This window comes from Polypterus senegalus, chromosome 6, assembly GCF_016835505.1.
Source record: "Polypterus senegalus isolate Bchr_013 chromosome 6, ASM1683550v1, whole genome shotgun sequence".
NCBI classification, from domain to species: Eukaryota; Metazoa; Chordata; class Cladistia; order Polypteriformes; family Polypteridae; genus Polypterus; species Polypterus senegalus.
In genome coordinates this window covers 179671383-179691137 of record NC_053159.1, presented here as the reverse complement: position 1 = coordinate 179691137, position 19755 = coordinate 179671383, and the positions used below count along the sequence as shown (strand labels likewise).

Below are 19755 nucleotides of genomic sequence, written 5' to 3'. Positions count from 1 at the left end.
TGTATGTTTTGCTCGTATTCACCCTGCGATGTGCTGGCATTCAGGATTTGCTCCTGCCTCGCACGCAATGCTTGCTGGGATGGGCGCACCCCTCAATGGATTTTTTTAAAGTTCTGAACACTTCGTGGGCTAAGTTTATAACTAGTTTTAATTTCACAAAGACATTTATCGTGTGGTGGTTAGTTAGGTGGAGAAATTAAAAGGAAGGATAGGAGCTGAGGGTTTGGTACGTCAGACAGAGACAGCACACGCGCGATAAAAAAGCCCACTCAGAAGAATATCCATTGAATTCTGTGTTCATGTCTCCGACCACTAGATCACAGACCCAACATTTACACAATATTTAAGTTAAACCTGTGCGATAACCATTCATATATCCAGTTTTTTGGAGCCTCGTCACACCTGCCATAAAGTTCTCTACACTGTACTTACACTTGGGGACCCCTTACTGCAAGGGAGCAGCACTACCGCCACACTACTGTGCATGTTTAATACCTGCTTTAATGCATTTCATCATGAAAATGTTATCATGTATTTATCTTAGCATTCAAAATTTTCAGAGAGCAGGAATATCATGAAGTGAATGTATTCTGTGTGGCGATCCCTGGGAAGTCAGTTTAAGAAGTGCTTAGCAGTTAACAACTGGGTTGGGGAACACAACACAAAGCATTTAATGTGCTACATTAACTTATGACGGGGTTTAAGAAAATCTAGTAAATTAAACATTGATTTTAGGGTGAAGTTTAGTTTACGATGTTATACTTTAATGAGAAAATAAACTATGAGAATAAAGTGGAAATGTTGACTTTAATCTCAACATAAGTGGAAATGTCAAGAATAAAGTCGACTCTATTCTCGATATAGTTTTTTTTTTTTTTATTCTTCATTGTGGCCCTAATTCGCTTCCGTAGGGCTATACCACAAATAGCATTATAAATGTAAGTTGCAGTTTTATTATTTATGAATATTCCTTAGCTTGAAGCAAGGTCCATATTCATGCAATTTGCCTTAATGATGGTTCAGTTGGTAAAGATGTCTCACCAAGTTGCACTGGTTTTATTTTATTTGGTGAATACTGTGTAATGCACCTGGGCTTGAAGTCTTGAAGTAATAGTATTATTACTGGAAGTTGCACTATTATTTATTTTATTGTTATTATTTATTAGTTTAAATATTATGCAGTTTAATGATGGTAAAGTTGTTTAAAAAGTCACTTTAACGTGTCAGTGGACAGAGATTGTTAACATTAACAGAAAGTGTAGTTGGTTTACAAAAATATTCACTATTTATTCCTTTTTTAAGACATGTTCAGTGCAATACAACTTTTGAAAAGCACCTCTGAATATTTTACTAAGTCTAAATGCCTCTTTGGATGGTTGAAAATATGTTGTCAAAATTTAATCTTAAGTTGTTTGCAAAATTTGTTCAATCAAAAGATTCTTTATTTTGACTGCAGCTGTCATGCAATGTGATTCCTTCTCTTCATTTGTGCCACCCCCTTGAAAACTATCACTTTATGGGGCCATGCAAACCTGTATTAATACTTGTGTGCACATTAAAATGTTTTTTTGTTCAATGTACAATTCTCATGACAGTGGAATAGGTTATTCTTAGGCAGTCTTCTGCAGTAACTGCAGTGGAAAATGTGGTTAACATCCACTCATGCATGGGTAAAAAAATACAGTTAAATACCGTGAAACTGGTATAATTTTGAAAAATACCATGATATAGAATTTTGGTCATACTTCCCAGCACTACAATATAGCAACAAATACAGAATCTCATTACAACAATATTTTTTAGGTCCCTGGGAGTTCGTTGTAATGGAAGTTTACCTGTACAGTAGAACCTCGGGTCACAACCGTAATTCGTTCCAAAACTCTGGTCATGACCCGAAGTAATTTCCCCCATAGGATTGTATGTAAATACAATTAATCCATTCTGGACCATACGAGCTGTATGTAAATATAGATTTTTTAAAAGATTTTTAAGCACAAAAATAGTTAATTATACAATAGAATGCACAGGGTAATAGTAAACTAACTGTAAAAACATTGAATAGCACAGAGAAAACCTTGAACAGAGAACACTGACATTGGAAGAGTTCACGCTATAGTCTTACAAACCGCTCTCTGTAAACACTTTTTTTAATGAGTTTTAAGCACAGGGAAAAAAATTAACATTTGAAAAATCCGTAATTTATACAAAAACTAACCATAAACAACCAAGAAAACGAGTCGAAGTCTGGCATGGAGGAAGTGAGGAGGAACTGGGTAGAGAGGAGATTAGTTTTGTGAAGATGCGGGTTCGCTGCATGCTCCCATCTTGCTTCCGGGAGCCCTTAAAACTGTCACCGTCGATAATGTTACCGATAAGCATGACAATGGGGCACTACAATGGAGCAATCAGATGGTGCAAAAAGTGCCAAGTGCTTTTATTAAAATCAACAAAACAACAATCAAAAACAAAGTCCAAATTAAATAAACTGCAGTGCAGAAGTGAAGTGGAGGTTAAAATCCAATAGAAAAAAGTCTTCATTAAATACAATGAGATTAAAACAATGCTTGAAGCAGTCTCTTTAAAAACAAGCCCGGTGCATTCTTTAACTGCCTTCTCTGCCTTACTGCCTTCTTTAACTGCCTTCTCACGCTCTCTCTGTCTCTCGCTCGTGCTCTCTCGCTCGCTCGCTCGCTGCACAGGGAGATACTGAACACGTGCGGAAATCATTGGTGATTATGAACCAGAAGGGAAACTGGCTTGTTCGTCACCCGAGGGTGTGGTCGTGAACAGATGCAAAAGTTTGGTGAATTTTTTGGTCGTAACCCGATTTGCACGTGGTCTGAGACATTCATGACCCACGGTTCCACTGTATTTTAAACACGCTCTTTGTTTAATGTCTTGAATAAAGAACGTCATGATTGAACAATTTTTTGTTGTACATAGTGATAGCGTTACTTTTCTCTTGAGATAAGTTATTTTTAAACTACTGTCATAATTAACTGTGTTACACATGTCTTAAAATATGTGATAGTTTGAAATGAGCAAAGTTTGTAAATGACAAATCATCAATACTGCAGTTTGAGCCACTGACAAAAGGTCAATGTGATTTTTTAAAATTTTTTTTTATTATTATATATATTTTTTTTTTATATACAGTATAAAGTGATTTAGATTTTCTAAATATTTCTTCATAAGGACCATGGCTTATTTTGTGGAGACTGGAAATTGTGTTGGTTTGTAACTGTTAGACACAAGCTTATTTTGACCTAAAAGTTCAGTGGAAAGGTTATTGATAATATCCTGCCTGGACATGTTATTGAAAGGTGGGAAGAATTCTGGGTATGTTCAAGCTCATTGGAAATATCTGCCAAATTTCTATTTTACTACTTTAGGCAAGCATACATTTTATGGGAAAAAAAATGTAACTACGAAATAAACAACCAAGCAATAGATGTCAATCATTCCTCAACATGTGGCAGCTTTAATCCTGATGTGTACCCAAATGCATCCAAAAAGGCAGCCAGGTATAAACTGTAAGACCTTTTTGGATTAGTGCCTTGAAGAGTTTAAGCTATTCTGGAGACCAAAGGAATTCCTACCTGGTATGAGGTGTACCTAATAAAGCAACCGAGTGTAATATCAGTACCACCTCAGAGATTCTGGAGTCATGCTTTTGTGACAGCACTGTGACTTCAATAATAAAAGTTTAAAATGATGTATAGCCATTTAAATTCAGTGGCAAGTGCTGACAAACATTGTCTGCAAAAATATGTATGACCTTTAATAAGAAATGTTTCTTAAAAACTAACATATGAAAGAATTGTAAAAATTATGTAAAATTTCTGCTAATGGTATTCAGAGTTATTGCTTAAAACGATAAAAAAAAGATAAAACATAATGAAATCTTAATCCAGCACTACTACAGTGTTTAGTTTTTCTAAATCCTAAAATATATTGCATATTCAAATACCCATAAAGTCTGTATTTCTCATTATTTTGTGCCTCTCAAATGTGAATAGTTTATTTATGCTGTACATGGGAGGACAAATGGCAATGAAAATTTATTGTGCCATTATCTAAATAAAACACCCCAATATGTTATGTACTCGTATATCTATAAATAAATCTATACAGTGATCCCTCACTATATCGCGCTTCAACTTTCGCGGCTTCACTCCATCGCGGATTTTAAATGTAAGCTTATCTAAATATATATCACGGATTTTTCGCTGGTTTGCGGATTTCTGCTGACAATGGGTCTTTTAATTTATGGTACATGCTTCCTCAGTTTGTTTGCCCAGTTGATTTCATACAAGGGACGCAATTGGCGGATGGCTTAGAAGCTACCCAATCAGAGCACGTATTACGTATTAAATAAAACTCCTCAATGATATACGATATACTTCCCGCATGGTGCTTCGCACACTTCAAAGCTCTAACAGCCCGTATTGATTTTTGATTGTTTGCCTTTCTCTGTCTCTCTCACTATCTCTGACATTCTCTGCTTCTGACGGAGGGGGTGTGAGCAGAGGGGCTGTTTGCTTAGAAGATATGGACACTCCTCTAAAAAATGCTGAAAGACTACCTTCACATTGATCCCTTCATTGCGGTCGCTTTATCGCGGTGCTTCGCATGCTTAAAAGGCCAACAGCCCTATTGATTTTTTGATTGTTTACTTTTCTCTCTCTCTCTCTTTTCTGACATTCTCTGCTATGTGCACTCCTTTGAAGAGGAAAATTTGTTTGCATTCTTTTAATTGTGAGAAAGAACTGACATCTCTTTCTTGTCATGGAGCACAGTTTAAACTTTTGACTAAAGGGTGTTATTTCATGTCTAGAGGGCTCTAATAATGTAAAAAACGCATTTAGAAGGTCGTAAACAGGTTTTCAATGCTCTAACTGTGAAAATATTAGGTTTATAAATAAAGAATCCTACTTCGTGGAAATGCATCTATCTGTCTGGAGCGGATTAACCGCGATAAACAAGGGTTTACTGTATAACTGTGTGGAGAATATTTATAAACAGTGTGGGAAAGGCTTTTAAGGGCTTAAAATATATAAAAATAAGCGTACAAACATATGGTTTCTACTTCGTGGATTTTCACCTATTGCCGGGGTCTGAGTGGGTTCTGGAACGCAACCCCTGCGATTGAGGCGGGATTACTGTATCACAAATTAGGACTGCTTTCTCAGTTAATTCAGATTGATTTTGATAAATCTGAATGGGGTTCAATTTTTTTCACGCATGTGTGTATTCCTGTGTTACATGTATAACATTAGCAAGAAGGCAATAAATTGGTTGTTAAACATGATTAGATGCTTAGCACTGCTTGGTTATCAAAAACTAGTAGCAGTTCAGTGTGTTTTTGAAAAAAAAGAAAAAAACTTTTAATTACTGTGTTGTCAGGCTAGACCCTGACCGTCCCACAATCCATCAAACCAAGTAGATTTTTTAGGTCCCAGAGAGGGTGTAAGTAACAACTGATGAATGGACAAGCAGTGACATTGGTCTATATTCTGGCAGAGCCAGGAGATTATCAACTTTAACAATATATTTTCCTGGGATGTTTTTTCCTTTTGTCATATCATTTTAGTCTTGAAATTTAATAATTTTAAAGTCCCTGTTTTATTATTACATATATGTACTGTGCATTAGTTGTAGCTAACACATTACTGTAGGTTAGGGATTCTCCGGACACAGCTAATAAATAGCTAATAAACACAAATAACGAAAGAATGCTGCAATAAATGGTTTAAAACGCAACTGCTTATGCCTCACATTTTGCTTCTAATATGAATAAGTGTGAACTAGAAGGTAAAATATTCAGGAAGTTTAATAGTGTCAGTAATGAATTACTTAAAATGGGTCAATCTCATGTTTAGTTTGTAGGGTCAGTACATTGGAAAGCAATATCAAAGAACGAAGTAAAGATTGTAGGATTTGACACATTTAAATGAAGCTGTTTGATTGGACTAGGTAATCTGTTGTTGCAGATTTGCAAATTGTGTCAAATGTTGTTAACGGGGGTGAGGACAATAATAATGTAGTGGATTTCTCTGGTTCTTTGCTTCTTGTTTATTTGGTAGTTAAAGAAGCTTCCTTTTCTGTCTTTTAGATTTATTTAATGGTGCATTCTTGGTCTTGCATAAAATGAAAAATGCAAACTTAAAAGACTTCACTTACTGGTACAGTGATTCTAAAACATTGGTCATTAAGTAGCTTTCATGATGTCTGATGTTGTAGTTAGTTTTAAGTCATTATTGGCAAATAACAAGGAGAAAACAAATGCATTTCTTTCCACTCCCCGTGACTAGAATATAGTTTGTGCATAGGCATTAGTCAGTGATGATTTCTAAAATGACAATATGCAGTAGTTTAAATCTTGAGTTACTCTTCACTGTGGCCTTTGAAGCCTCCTGGGTCATTATTGTCAGGCATTAGATGCTTCTGTTTATTATTGTGCAATTGTTTTGAAATCGTTTATTGTGTCACGTTTACTTTGGGTGCACAGTGCCTCAGCTTCACTCTGCATTTAAGCACAGATGAGGATGTACATGTATGTTCAGATTAGATTTATTTAGTGGTGGTAATGTTTTCTGGTGTACAGCCATATTATAGGCATTTAATGCTGATTATCTTCAGTTTTTTTGTTATGATATGCATGAATTCTCACCTGGTAGAGCTTAACTCACACAAAATTTTGTGTGTATGAGCACAACTATATATTGTCCAGTTTTTAATACTTTGTCTGAAAGAATTTCATTATGTCTTGAATTCCTGAACTGTATGAAGCCAGATTTTCAGACTTTTGATTGATAGACACTTTCATTGCTTGTTAAAGTCTGATTTATCACACAGGGTGGTGTAGCTCATTATCAGTTAGTCTATGATGATGATGTTAAAGATGAATGTATGTCTGCTCACACAAGGCTAACATCTTAAGCAAGCTACTGGGGTACTAAACAATTTTTGGAAAATTAAAGATCAGATGACTACCTGTATTTTTTTTTTCTTTTTGTCTAAAGAATGGGTATTTCATTTTTATTTTTATGAGCCAGTATAGCACAAAACCTGTTGCCTTGGTATATTTTATTCAAATGTAAAAATGACACACTTACAAAGAAAAATAATGTAATTTGTAATAACTGCATAATTTTATTGAAGTTTAATTTTTTATTTAAATTTATTAGGCTGATGACCAAGAATGTAATACAGACTGCATTAAGAAACTATCAGAAGCTCAGATTATCTCTTGAAATCTTTCAAAACATGGTTTTATAAATGCAGTGAATAATTATATACTTCCAGAGACAACTTTTATTAGATTCACCAACTCGTTAATACAACTAGCTTGCTTTTCTGAGCAAAATTACTGCACTTGCCTGCAGTTCCTATTTTTCTTGCATATAGACACGATGAAGAGGTTTAGCTGTTATTTTTGTTTAAATATTAGAAAGAGGAAGACATTTAATCTAAGTAGCTGGCCCAGTCTCTCTGATCCGAGTTCAATATTGCACTTCTGAGACCAGGTGTAATGGGAAATTTGTAGCATAAATTTGTAACTGAAAAATCTTCAGGCTCTGTCTTTTGTTACTGCGTCCGCAGGAGCCAGAATTCCATGTCTCCAGCCCCTTGTTGTATCAGTGCCTTGAAAAAGTCATGTTGTCCTTGAGGCTTACTTAATAGAGTGGCCACTAAGTGAACTGTAGCCCCAGAGATTCTTGTTACTTGTTTATTTAGTTCACATTTCTTTACTTTTTCAAATGCAAGTGTTTTTAATTCCATTTTTTTTTCTTTATATAATGTCAGATATTCAAATAAAAGAAGAACCTGACTCTGAGGAGTGGCAACTGGGCAGCGACTCAACTCTCAACACAAGCGACCTTTCTCACCTGAGGGTGCAAGTGGTAGACGAGGATGCTGACCAACAGACCCCTGAAGGAAAGCGTCTGCGGCGAGTGGCGTGCACCTGTCCGAACTGCAAAGAGGCAGGAGGAAGGTAGTCTTTATTTCATTAGATGACTCATTAGAGTGAGCTAGCATTGAGTAATATTTGTCTATTAAATGGTTTGTTTTCAGTGTTAATATAGCATTGGAAATCAACAATTATTTCATTTATATCAGTAAACATTCTTTCCCCATTTAGAATACTTACACCGACCAAGTTACCTTTGACTAAAGTTGTGATATAAAGTATGTATAATACAGTATATAATATTATATACATATAAATATATGTGTGTGTATGTATATATTTCTTCCCAATATCAAGCAGATATATTATTATTAAATACTTCTTCTTTCTTTAAATTTATTGTTACTGTTAAAATTGTGCTTTTTAAAAATTGCTTCCTATTATCAGGGCAAATGATGCTAAATTGAACTGACATATAATTACATAGAAAATGTTGATTAATAATTAATAATAAAATATTAGTAAAATACTAGGCTGACCTGCCTTTTAAGGTGACCGACTTTTAAGTTGACCACTTAGGCAATTCAATATGTAGATCAATTTGATATTTTATACAAACTCATTAATTTGGTTATATTGTATTTGAGCGGTATTACTTTAATACTCGTAGTTTCTGTTATTTTTGTGATGAAATTTAAACTTCTTTTTTTCTATATTGAGGTCACCCTTTTGAACCCCCCTGATATTTACTACGCGGTGAGGCTTTTTTACTCCATCAACATTAATTATTTCCAGAGACATAATTTGGTCTATTTTTCCAGCGCATCACGCACAAAAGCAAGGGAACGATGGGAGCACTAGAACTCTGCTCACATCATGTCGCCTGCATCGCAAGCTGCAAGTAGTAAGTCTGTGATAAGCGGAATACCGCTACGCTTTCCACTCACGGGACGGAAGGACAATCCCGATCGCTTTTATATAGTAAGATAAGAAAGAAGAAGAAGCTATCGCACAGTCTGGAGTAGAAAATCATCTTTTACCTGGAAAAACGAAACTACAAATCCCATCGTGCATTGCAAAATGGACGGGGCGTGTGAAACTCCACGCCTGCGTAGCACTCACGGGATGGAAGGACAATTACGACCACTTTTATATAGAAGGATGATACATATGCATTAAAATTCAAATAGTATTTAAAAGTCTAAGTTAGATGTAACATATTAGCCTTTATATTAGCAATAAACTTTTGTACTATATGAAAACAGTCTGAAAAACATTTCTAGCTGTTTTAAGAATTTTAAAATCAGTTTAATGATGTATGCCGTTAAGTAGAAGAAAAGTAATTTCCGAATTTGTCTTCAAGTTACATGGGTTAGGTGAATTGGCTGTACTAAACTGGCCCTAGTGTATGGTTGGTGTGTGTGTGTGTGTGTTTTTGTGAGTTCACCTTGCAATGGACTTGCGTCTTGTCCATGGTTTGTTCTTGCTATGTGCCCTGTGCTAGCTGGGATAGGCTGCAACACACCCTGCAACCCTAACTAAGCAGGTTAGGCAATGACAGTTTGAGACTAACTTAACATTAATTTATTAACATATTTATGTTATTTTAAAAACATGCAGTGTTTTCACTCTTTTTTAGATTTTTATATAGCAGGGTTGTTTTTTTTTTTTTTTATCCCTGGCGACAAGATGCATATCACAAATGGTCAATATTTGCTACTTCTAAGTACTTCTATAAAGTACTTAACATGTAATATGCATAATGCTAAAATAAAAATACAATAAAGAGAATGAGTAAAGGATGAACATTGCCACTTTTTCAGAGCAGAGCAGCATATTTACTGTATAGTTGGTCTGCTTCACGCTTGAATAAAAATCACATTTAAAGAAAGGATGACTTTGCCAACCTATCCATTACTGGATTGTAGCAAATAAAATTGAGCATTTGTAAGGTTAGAGTAATCTCTTTTATCCCTGAATTAAAAGTTCAGTTAGTCCCTTGCATTTCAGAAAAGCATCAAATATTTGTCATTAAACATATTCCACAAGATGAAAGATTATATGTAATATGTTTTAATTAACTGATTCTTTTTTGCTTTATGACGTACCTCTAGTATATTTGAAGTTCTAGAAAGTCTTTTGTAAAACACTAGTAAATGTCTGTTTATTAATATTACAAAATTAAAATTAGCAGCTGAAAATGACGGAAATGTAGATTTTTCAGTATTATCTTGTCATTTTGGATCCTCAAAAGAAACAAAAAAAAATCTTGACAAGTAATTGGGAACTTTAGTGAATGGTGCTCGTTTTATAAAAAAAAAAAAAAATTTTTTTTACTGTTGAGTGTTTTGAATACAGACATTTCCCACTCTTCTGTGGTATGGGTCTGGTTTCTAATTTACCTTTGGCTACAGACGACAGCTGTTTTTAATTATAGTTTTGTGTTGAAGTTTGAAAACAAAAACAATTAATTGTTTTAATGAAAAACATTTGGTATAACTTTCAGGTTCATGTTAGATTAATATTAGTAGTCTCATTGTTGCTCAGTTGAAGAAAGCAATTGTTGAAAAATTGTCCACTTGTTATTAACGACATCAGGATGATGCATTGAATCTTGTTCTTGAACCTGCCTAGCCGTCATCTGTAGTGGAGTTTCTTCCAGGTATCTAATATTCTTCTTGTTGGGTAGATTAACTGGTAATTGCAAATTGTCCAAGTGAGAATGTGGAATTGTGTGTGTATTCCACCCAAAAGGTATGTGTGCATGTTTTTTTTTTTTTTTTGTTTGTTTTTTATATAAATATAAATGCTACATAACCCAATTTGTAGTGATACAGTAAGCATTTTCTTGGTGTGGCTTATTTTACCATATTTTAGTAAAAATGCATATGTAGACTAGGAGCAGGAGACTTCAATTTATGTCCCATTTGTTGAAGTGAACGTGATCATTGGTTGTCGGGGCTACCCCTTGGTGAACCAAATGGGGCTCACCACTTGCTGCATCAATAGTAATTGTCACAGTGGGATGGGTGTCAAGCACAGCCACTGGAATGGCACTCTTACCACCATATCTCAAGCACAGCCACTGGAATGGCACTCTTACCACCATATCTCTCTCTCTCTCTCTCTCTCTCTCTCTCTCTCTCTCTCTCTCTCTCTCTCTCTCTCTCTCTCTATATATATATATATATATATATATATATATATATATATATATATATATATATATATATATATATATATTGTGAAGGACAGCCGGGTCCCATGCCCGGTAGGGACGCCTCTGCTGCTTATGTTCCGGGGGAGCCGCCATGGGAAGTCCAATACCTCCCCCGGGACGCATGGGATATGGAGTCCTCCACAGCTTGGTTGGGGCCCGGCGTGGTCGCTAGGGGGAGCTGCCTGCTTCCCACAGCCCGGCTGGACGAGCTTTCAGCCCCACCCGGAGGTGCAATCGGGACCAGGTGGTTACTCACCTGGAATGCTTCCGGTGGGCTATAAAAGGGCCCAGCCACCACCACTCGGCGAGCCAGAGTTGGGAGGAAGAAGGAGACGGCTTGCCTGGGAGGAGTGGTGGAGAATTGTGAGTTTGTGCTTTGGGACTGTGTTTGGGACTGTGTTGGGCCTGTGGGACACGGGAAGGCGTGTGCCCACGCTGAAGAAAATAAAACCTGTGTGTTGTTGTACACGCTGCCTCTGCGTGGTCTGTGCGGGTCGGGCGCTATATAGCGCCTTTCACATCTGGCGTAGTTGGCAGGATTCCGGGCCGGCCATTTGGACCGGGACCTGCATAAAAATTGTGTGTAACGGCCCGCACAACACCTGGGGCACGTAGCTCAGCGCAGGAGCGCACACCGCATCGCAGTGCCGAGCGCTCCCCGAGACAGAGAGCGTGCTCTATTGTGAGTACAGCGCTGAGAGCGCCTTTGACTGCAGCAGGGCACGCCCCGACGAGCGCCACCGAGGCGAGCGAGGCAGCGCGCTGCACGACTTGCCGGGCGGACACGCGCAGCACAGCGCTGAGAGAACGCTGCGCAGCTGCAAGCAAGCCAGCCAGCGCAGCACAGCACAGCGCAACTCAGGCCGCCAAAGATCTCCTACAGGCACCGCGCCATGGGGAAAAAGAAAGCCGGGCGGACACAGAAGCCAGCCTCCAGACGCCGGCATGCCAGCCCGCTCCACGGGTCACAACCGGAGGTAGGTGACGGGCTCAAGAGGGAAGGGCCACGGGAAGGGTTTTCTGTGCTTGCGTCAGCCTACCTCCTGGACCCGAGGGACGAACCACCTGTTGGTGGGCAGATGGCCTCTGTTCGGGCGTGGCGGCGCAGAGAGGCGACGGGGAGAGCGAGGCTGGGCTGTGTCTTCCTTCGGGCCGCCAGTCAGCCGGAGGAGGAGAACCCGGAGGAGTTTCCCGATGCGGTGACTCAGCTAGGGGAGCAGGAGCTCCTCTCCGAAACAGGTAAAGGGGGGGGGGAGTGTGTCAGCCGCCCGCCGAGGACAGTTCGCAGGCGGGTGACGGACCTTCTCCCCGAGCCTCTCGGACTCCCAAACGGACCTGCGGAGGGTCCGCAGGGTCTTGTTGGCTCGCGGTCGGTGGGAGGAAACAAGGGGACTTCAAGTCCAGCCCGACCGAACGCATTAACTTTTCTTGGGCTGTAGAGGAGTTGAAACATGTTCTCCTTCCTCTGCAGTCCTTAGTTAAGGTTTTTCAGGTCCTGCAGGAGACGAAGGAGGACTTGACTGGAAGATCGGCGCCGATGGCGGCCGTTTTTAAATGGCTGGAGAGACGTGGGTCGTCAGCCTCCTGCCTGCAGGACACAGCGTTCAGGTAGGTGAAGCCTGGGCCGTAGAGGAAAAGGGGCGGAGCGCAACGGCTGCGGATATGATCAGTGCTGCTTGCCAGGTCGCCCCGCCCACTACACAAGACGCCGCCGTGTGGACCGATACTGTGGCAGAGGAACATGTGGAGAGGCAGCTGGTGGATGTCGGCTGCCAAACAACCCCGCCCCTCCTGCCTGCACCGGTCTCAGGTCGCCTAAAGGGGTGCAGGCGGCACAGGGTCTCCTTCTTCCCATAAGGGGACCCAGACCGCCAGTGCACCCCAGAGGAAGAGGAGGACCCGGACAAAGAGGTCGGGACTCCTGACAAGGTGCAGCGTAAGCCCGCTCGTGTGGCACTGCAGGAGGGCTACGCTGCGGAGGGGCTTAACACGCCACCAGCCCTCCCGGAGTGGGCGAGGGGCAGGAGTTTCCTGCCTGCTTCCGTTCCCGCAAGGGTCGAGCTGGAGGGGGTCGGTTGTGCTTTTCTTGTGGTCACGCTGGTCATGTCTGGAGGGTTTGTCCAAGGAGGACGTCCGAGTGGCAGGGACGTCGGGGCAGCACCCCCAGACCTGTTCATTATGTTTTACAGGGCACAGCCGTGGAGCCAAGGATGCCGACTCCTGTCCTGGAGAGGACCGCCCTGGGCAGGCCGATGATCCCCACAAGCCTCATCTGAGGGAGGGAACTGTGAAGGACAGCCGGGTCCCATGCCCGGTAGGGACGCCTCTGCTGCTTATGTTCCGGGGGAGCCGCCATGGGAAGTCCAATACCTCCCCCGGACGCTTGGTGGCAGCCTCCCTGGCCGTCGGTGACTCCCCAACCACCCGCAGGGCTCCATGGGAGATGGAGTCCTCCACAGCTTGGTTGGGGCCCGGCGTGGTCGCTAGGGGGAGCTGCCTGCTTCCCACAGCCCGGCTGGACGAGCTTTCAGCCCCACCCGGAGGTGCAATCAGGACCAGGTGGTTACTCACCTGGAATGCTTCCGGTGGGCTATAAAGGCCCAGCCACCACCACTCAGCAGCCAGAGTTGGGAGGAAGAAGGAGACAAGCTTGCCTGGGAGGAGTGGTGGAGAATTGTGAGTTTGTGCTTTGGGACTGTGTTTGGGACTGTGTTTGGGACTGTGTTGGGCCTGTGGGACACGGGAAGGCGTGTGCCCACGGCTGAAGAAAATAAAACCTGTGTGTTGTTGTACACGTTGCCTCTGCGTGGTCTGTGCGGGTCGGCTATATAGCGCCTTTCACAATATATATATATATATATATATATATATATATATATATATATATATATATATATATATATAAACTGCTCAAAAAAATTAAAGGAACACTTTGAAAAAACATCAGATCTCAATGGGAAAAAGAAATCCTCCTGGATATCTATACTGATATAGACTGGGTAATGTGTTAGGAACGAAAGGATGCCACATCGCTTGATGGAAATGAAAATGATCAACCTACAGAGCCCTGAATTCAAAGACGCCCCAAAAATCAGAGTGAAAAAATCATGTGGCAGGCTAGTCCATTTTGCCAAAATTTAATTGAAGCAACTTAAAATTTTACGCAGCACTTTGTATGGCCCCTGTGTTCTTGTATACATGCCTGACAACATCGGTGCATGCTTCTACTGAGATGACAGATGGTGTTGTGGGGGATCTCCTCCCAGATCTGGACCAGGGCATCACTGAGCTTCTGGACAGTCTGAGGTGCAACCTGGTGGCATTGGATGGACCAAAACATAATGTCCCTGAGGTGTTCTATTGGATTTAGGTCAGGAAAGTGTGGTGGCCAGTCAATGGTATCAATTCCTTCATCCTCCAGGAACTGCCTGCATACTCTCACCACATGAGGCCAGGAATTGTCGTGCACCAGGAGCCACTGTACCAGCATAGGGTCTGACAATGGGTCCAAGGATTTCATCCTGATACCTAATGGCAGCCAAGGTGCCTTTGTCAAGCCTGTAGCAGTCTGTGTGACCCTCCATGGATATGCCTCCCCAGACAATCATTAACCCACCACCAAACTGCTCATGCTGAATGATGTTACAGGCAGCATAATGTTCTCCATGGCTTCTCCAGACCCTTTCACTTCTGTCACGTGCTCAGGGTGAACCTGCTCTCATCTGTAAAGCACAGGGCACCAGTGGTGCATCTGCCAATTCTGGTATTCTATGGCTAATGCCAATCGAGCTGCATGCTGCTGGGCAGTGAGCTCAGGGCCCATTAGAGGACATGGGGCCCTTGGGTCACCCTCATGAAGTCTTTCTGGTTGTTTGGTCAGAGACATTCACACCAGTGGCCTGCTGGAGGTCATTTTGTAGGGCTCTGGCAGTGCTCATCCTGTTCCTCCTTGCCCAAAGGAGCAGATACTGGTCCTGCTGATGGGTTATTGACCTTCTATGGCCCTCTCCAGCTCTCCTAGAGTAACTGCTTGTCTCCTAGAATCTCCTCCATGCCCTTGAGACTGTGCAGGAGACACAGCAAAACTTCTGGCAATGACACGCATTGATGTGCCATCCTGGAGAAGTTGGACTACCTGTGCAACCTCTGTAGGGTCCAGGTATCGCCTCATGCTACCAGTAGTGACACTGACTGTAGCCAAATGCAAAACTAGTGAAGAAACAGTCAGAAAAGATGAGGAGGGAAAAATGTCAGTGGCCTCAACCTGTTAAACCATTCCTGTTTTGGGGGTCATCTCATTGTTGCCCCTCTAGTGCATCTGTTGTTAATTTCATTAACACCACAGCAGCTGAAACTGATTAACAACCCCCTCTGCTACTTAACTGACCAGATTAATATCCCATAAGTTTCATTGACTTTATGCTATACGCTGATTAAAAAGTGTTCCTTTAATTCTTTTGAGCAGTATATATATATATATATATATATATATATATAATTCACTAAGGCAAGACACCCATGGAAAGCACGCCGGAAGGGGCGTGGATTCACTAAGCCGCCGACAAGTAAGACACCTATGGCGCACACAGGAAGGAGCCACGCCCAACCAACTCCAAGACCATTGGATACGATGACAACTCGCAGAGCCAAGCCCACCAACTCAGACGCGACAACACAGAAAAAACGGCGTCATTTATATTCGTCTGTCGTAGAGGCCACATGCACCTCCGAGCCACGTTGACTGTTCGTAGAGGCATGTTTCTCGAGGAGGTGAATCGCCATATGCAGCGTGTAAAACAGTTTGCGAGGGGCATCCCATTGGATCCTTAAAACAATCCTTTACAACTGAGGATAAAACACAATGAAGTAAACAGTCTTTAAAAACCGGGTTTTCCGTTATGCTGCACGACCGCGTGCACCATAGCAAACTGTTTTACACGCTACATACAGCAATTCGCATCCGCGACAAACATCCGGACAGAGCAATGAAAAGTATACGTGAGTCACAGGTGCATCTGGACTGTGCAAAGATGACAACGTCTCAAGTGACGAGTTGGAGGTGGGCACATGAGCAGGCAGTGCATACTGAACGAGAAATCAGCAGACTAGCATGACGGAGGGAGCGGAATGGACATCCTTCTCCTCTCCTCCCGTTCCAACCTGAGCGCCGTCCACCCCCATCCCTCCGTCTGGGAGGAGAAGGTGTGATGGCGGTCCGCCAGTTTGCAGTCACGGACGATTGTGTGTGGGTTCGTTCCGTGCATTGTTACAATGTTGCTTTTCTTGCTGATATATTACATTACCGATTTTTCAAATGTTAATTTTCTCCCTGTGCTTAAAAATCATTAAAAAAACCAGCCTGATTATGCGGTGTATGGTACGCCGTGGGTTGGCTAGTTACAAATAATAGCTACTCACAACCCAGCAGTGGCACCCCACAACTACCTAGTGGTTGAGAAACACTGCAGTACTACACGCTATAAAACTGAGGCAACAAACATCCTTACACTATAACAAGTCTTTTAGGGTTACATTTTTTTCCCAAAAAAATATTAAATTTTCTGAAAACCACATAAATCAACATAAAATGTCTGTTGCTGCATGTCGTGGCAGCTTTCTGCGCTTGTTCGCCGTTTCTGGTGGCTGAGTGGGGGCAGCTTGACGACTAGCAGGAATGTGCAGTGGGCCAGATGCCTGGCTGTCTTCATGCGCCAGGTGGGTGGAGGTGACAGTTGCAGTGTGATTCAGTCTGGTTTGTACCTCTTCTAAGTGACCGACCTCCCATGCTGCTACCTACTTTCATTTTCGATCTTCATCTCCAGATCATATGCATCAAAATCGGAGTCTGACAGTAATGATACATTGTCTACTGAGTATTCTGCTTTGTGCATTCGATTTGGTCTCTCACCAGATGCTGATTCCATTCTAGAGGTTGTTTGCTCTTTGCTATTCATTCACGTACAGGAAATTGAGTTCAAATCAATAAAGCTAACTGTCCTTCTACATAGAAAGAGAGTCAAACTAAGTGAGTTTTGTCACTGTTTACAGTTGATTACCAGCCTCTATCCTTGAATTTCGACAAAAGTACACATCTGACCTGAAAGAGTTAGTAAAGGAAAATTTACATATGAAATAATAAAGGAAATAAAGAATGGTAGTAGGAGCACTAGTTTCATTTGATTCTATACACATTCTGGTGATCTTCTTCATTAATGTAGAAAAATGAAATAATTCATTTAAATAAGCAACAAATTCCAGTAACAGCTTTAAGTTACGATTGGCACCCTATTCTCCCATGACCCAATTTTGAGACAACTATAGTCATACCATCAGCTACTTCTCTCTGTGTGACAATTAGTGGGATCCAGTGGAATTAGTACTACTTCTGTTGTTCTTTTTATTTCTTATTTTTAGGTTAAAGTGTCGGTTGTGTACTGTTGTATACTGTTGGAATGAAATATATAATGCACTTTATTAGTACAATGACAAATGTCTTGAAATGGATGTGTTGAGAGTGACTCTGTTATGTGAGCATGTCGAAAGTGACATCATAGGTATTGTGGACTGCAGTTACACTCTTTTGTGGTGTTTGTGGTTATAAACAGCACTAGGATAACCAAATCAGGAAGTACACATCACATTACTAACCTTGATATGCATAGTTAAACTAAGCATTTTCATTAATTAAGCTTTAGGAGATTCTGAGCAGCTTTGTTTAATTCCCAAATTGCTTTTAATGTTATTGCGAATATTTAAAAAAGTGCTATTGTGAGAGAACATAAAGCAGTCTTAATAAGTCATTTTCTGTTTTAAAGTGCACTCCAACGAACAAACATTCATTTTATAACATAACATTTTTTTGGAATTAGTCTGTTCAAGCTTGGGGTTGCTCTCATGAAAATGAGTAAATGGAATACCTGGTGAAGGAGCCATAAATATAAAAATGTGAATGATAAGAGATAGTCAAGTGGCCCTGTGAGCGCACAGAAAGGGGTGAGGGAGGATCTAATGGCAAGTAACATGCTGACTAAAACAGATCTCATTTCATATGAAGCTATTCCTAAGCACTGCTACTGTGGTAAGGAAGTACTTTCCAAGAAAAGAAGTATCACTAAAAACAGAACAATATGCTGGATGTTATATGGATACAAGTGTTACAGTTATAATAGATTATTGCTGACCATCTCCTCTGTAGTGTTTGTCTTCTTGGTATCCTGTTGTGGCACTTAGTGCCACTAATTTATTGCCAGGTTGCTACTCCTGCATGTGTGAAATTACACCATAGATATTAGTCTTAGAGACCATGAATTAAAGGATTTAATTTTATTAATAAACAGCCTAACCTATGAATGCTCATGAAGAGGTATGTGGCCTTTTGGCTAGGTTTTGGACCACCCGAAGGCTATGGATTTCCTAGAAAGGTTAATGTCCTAAAAAAGTGGAAAAATAAAATCAATTTCAATTTTAAAGTTTTTTTTAATAATTGCCTTATATACAGCAAATTCAAAAAGTATTCAAAGTCCTTCTCTTTCTGCTAGGGATTCTCTGACTGAGTGGCTGCCGATTTAAATCAGCCGATCTGCAGTGCTTTTTTTGCAGCAGACTTCCTGCAGTGTAAACAAAGAGCAGCAGTGGAGGTGTGTTTTATCAGAGATCTTAGCCTTTACATTAAACAAAGTGGAGTATTAAGCTGAGAAAAAGTAATCGGAGAAATCGTCTTGTGTAATTTGACAAACCGCAAGAAAAACTACTTGGATTCAAACCTTTCTGTTTTGTTCTTTAATTAAAACAGACACCATTTTAGTTTGGACAGCAAGCTTGTTTTAAGTGCAGCAGCTTACATTTTTAATGGCCATTCATAATGGCTAACACGGTACAACACCGTAGTGTTTTTAAATGGGAAAGGAAAATATAAAGATGCATTTGAAATTACTGCTTAGTAAAGTAGGCTTGTTAGCTTAACAGAAAAATGTTATCTTTTACTTACAAACCTGTTAAGCATGTTAGTTGTGTGTCTTCTTGATAAACAACTTATGAACATTTGATACATTTGCAGTCTTTTTAAAGATTTGTACTGTGTTTATTATTTGTTGCTGTGTGCCATACATCATACGTTTTGGTAAGAAATAAGTACTACATAATTTAAATAATAATCAATATTTGTAATTACACCTTAAGATTGTCTAGCTGATATGAGAAAATAAAAATACACCCTTATAAATATAGTAAATGTATATTTTAAACTTCAGTTTCCTCCCACAGTCCAAAGACATGCAGGTTAGCTGCATTGGCGATTCTAAATTGTCCCTAGTGTGTGCTTGGTGTGTGTGTGCCCTGCAGTGGGCTGGCGCCCTGCCCGGGAATGTGTTCCTGCTTTGCACCCTTTGCTGGCTGGGATTGGCTCCAGCGAACCCCCATGACCCTGTGTTAGGATATAACGGGTTGGACGATGGATGGATGTATATTTTAACAGCAAAAAAACTATAGTGCAAATAATGACTAAAAAGTATTGTATGTGTATATTTACATTTAGACAGTGTTTAATTGCCAATATCAATTAATTGTTTGAGTGAGCATATGCATGTGTGTATATTTGTAATTTTTTTTGGTTATTAAAGAA

General features: G+C 40.5%; 1 protein-coding gene across 4 annotated transcripts in view; it reads left to right on the top strand.

Moving 5' to 3' along the window:
- The window catches only part of sp3a (sp3a transcription factor), a 78582-nt gene that overhangs the window by 42198 nt on the left and 16629 nt on the right, over positions 1-19755 (top strand). For all 4 annotated transcript variants that reach the window (XM_039757644.1, XM_039757645.1, XM_039757646.1 and 1 more), the window contains one exon: positions 7810-7999. In XM_039757644.1, coding sequence (XP_039613578.1) covers positions 7810-7999 — 190 coding nt within the window. The remainder of the gene's footprint in view (positions 1-7809; positions 8000-19755) is intronic.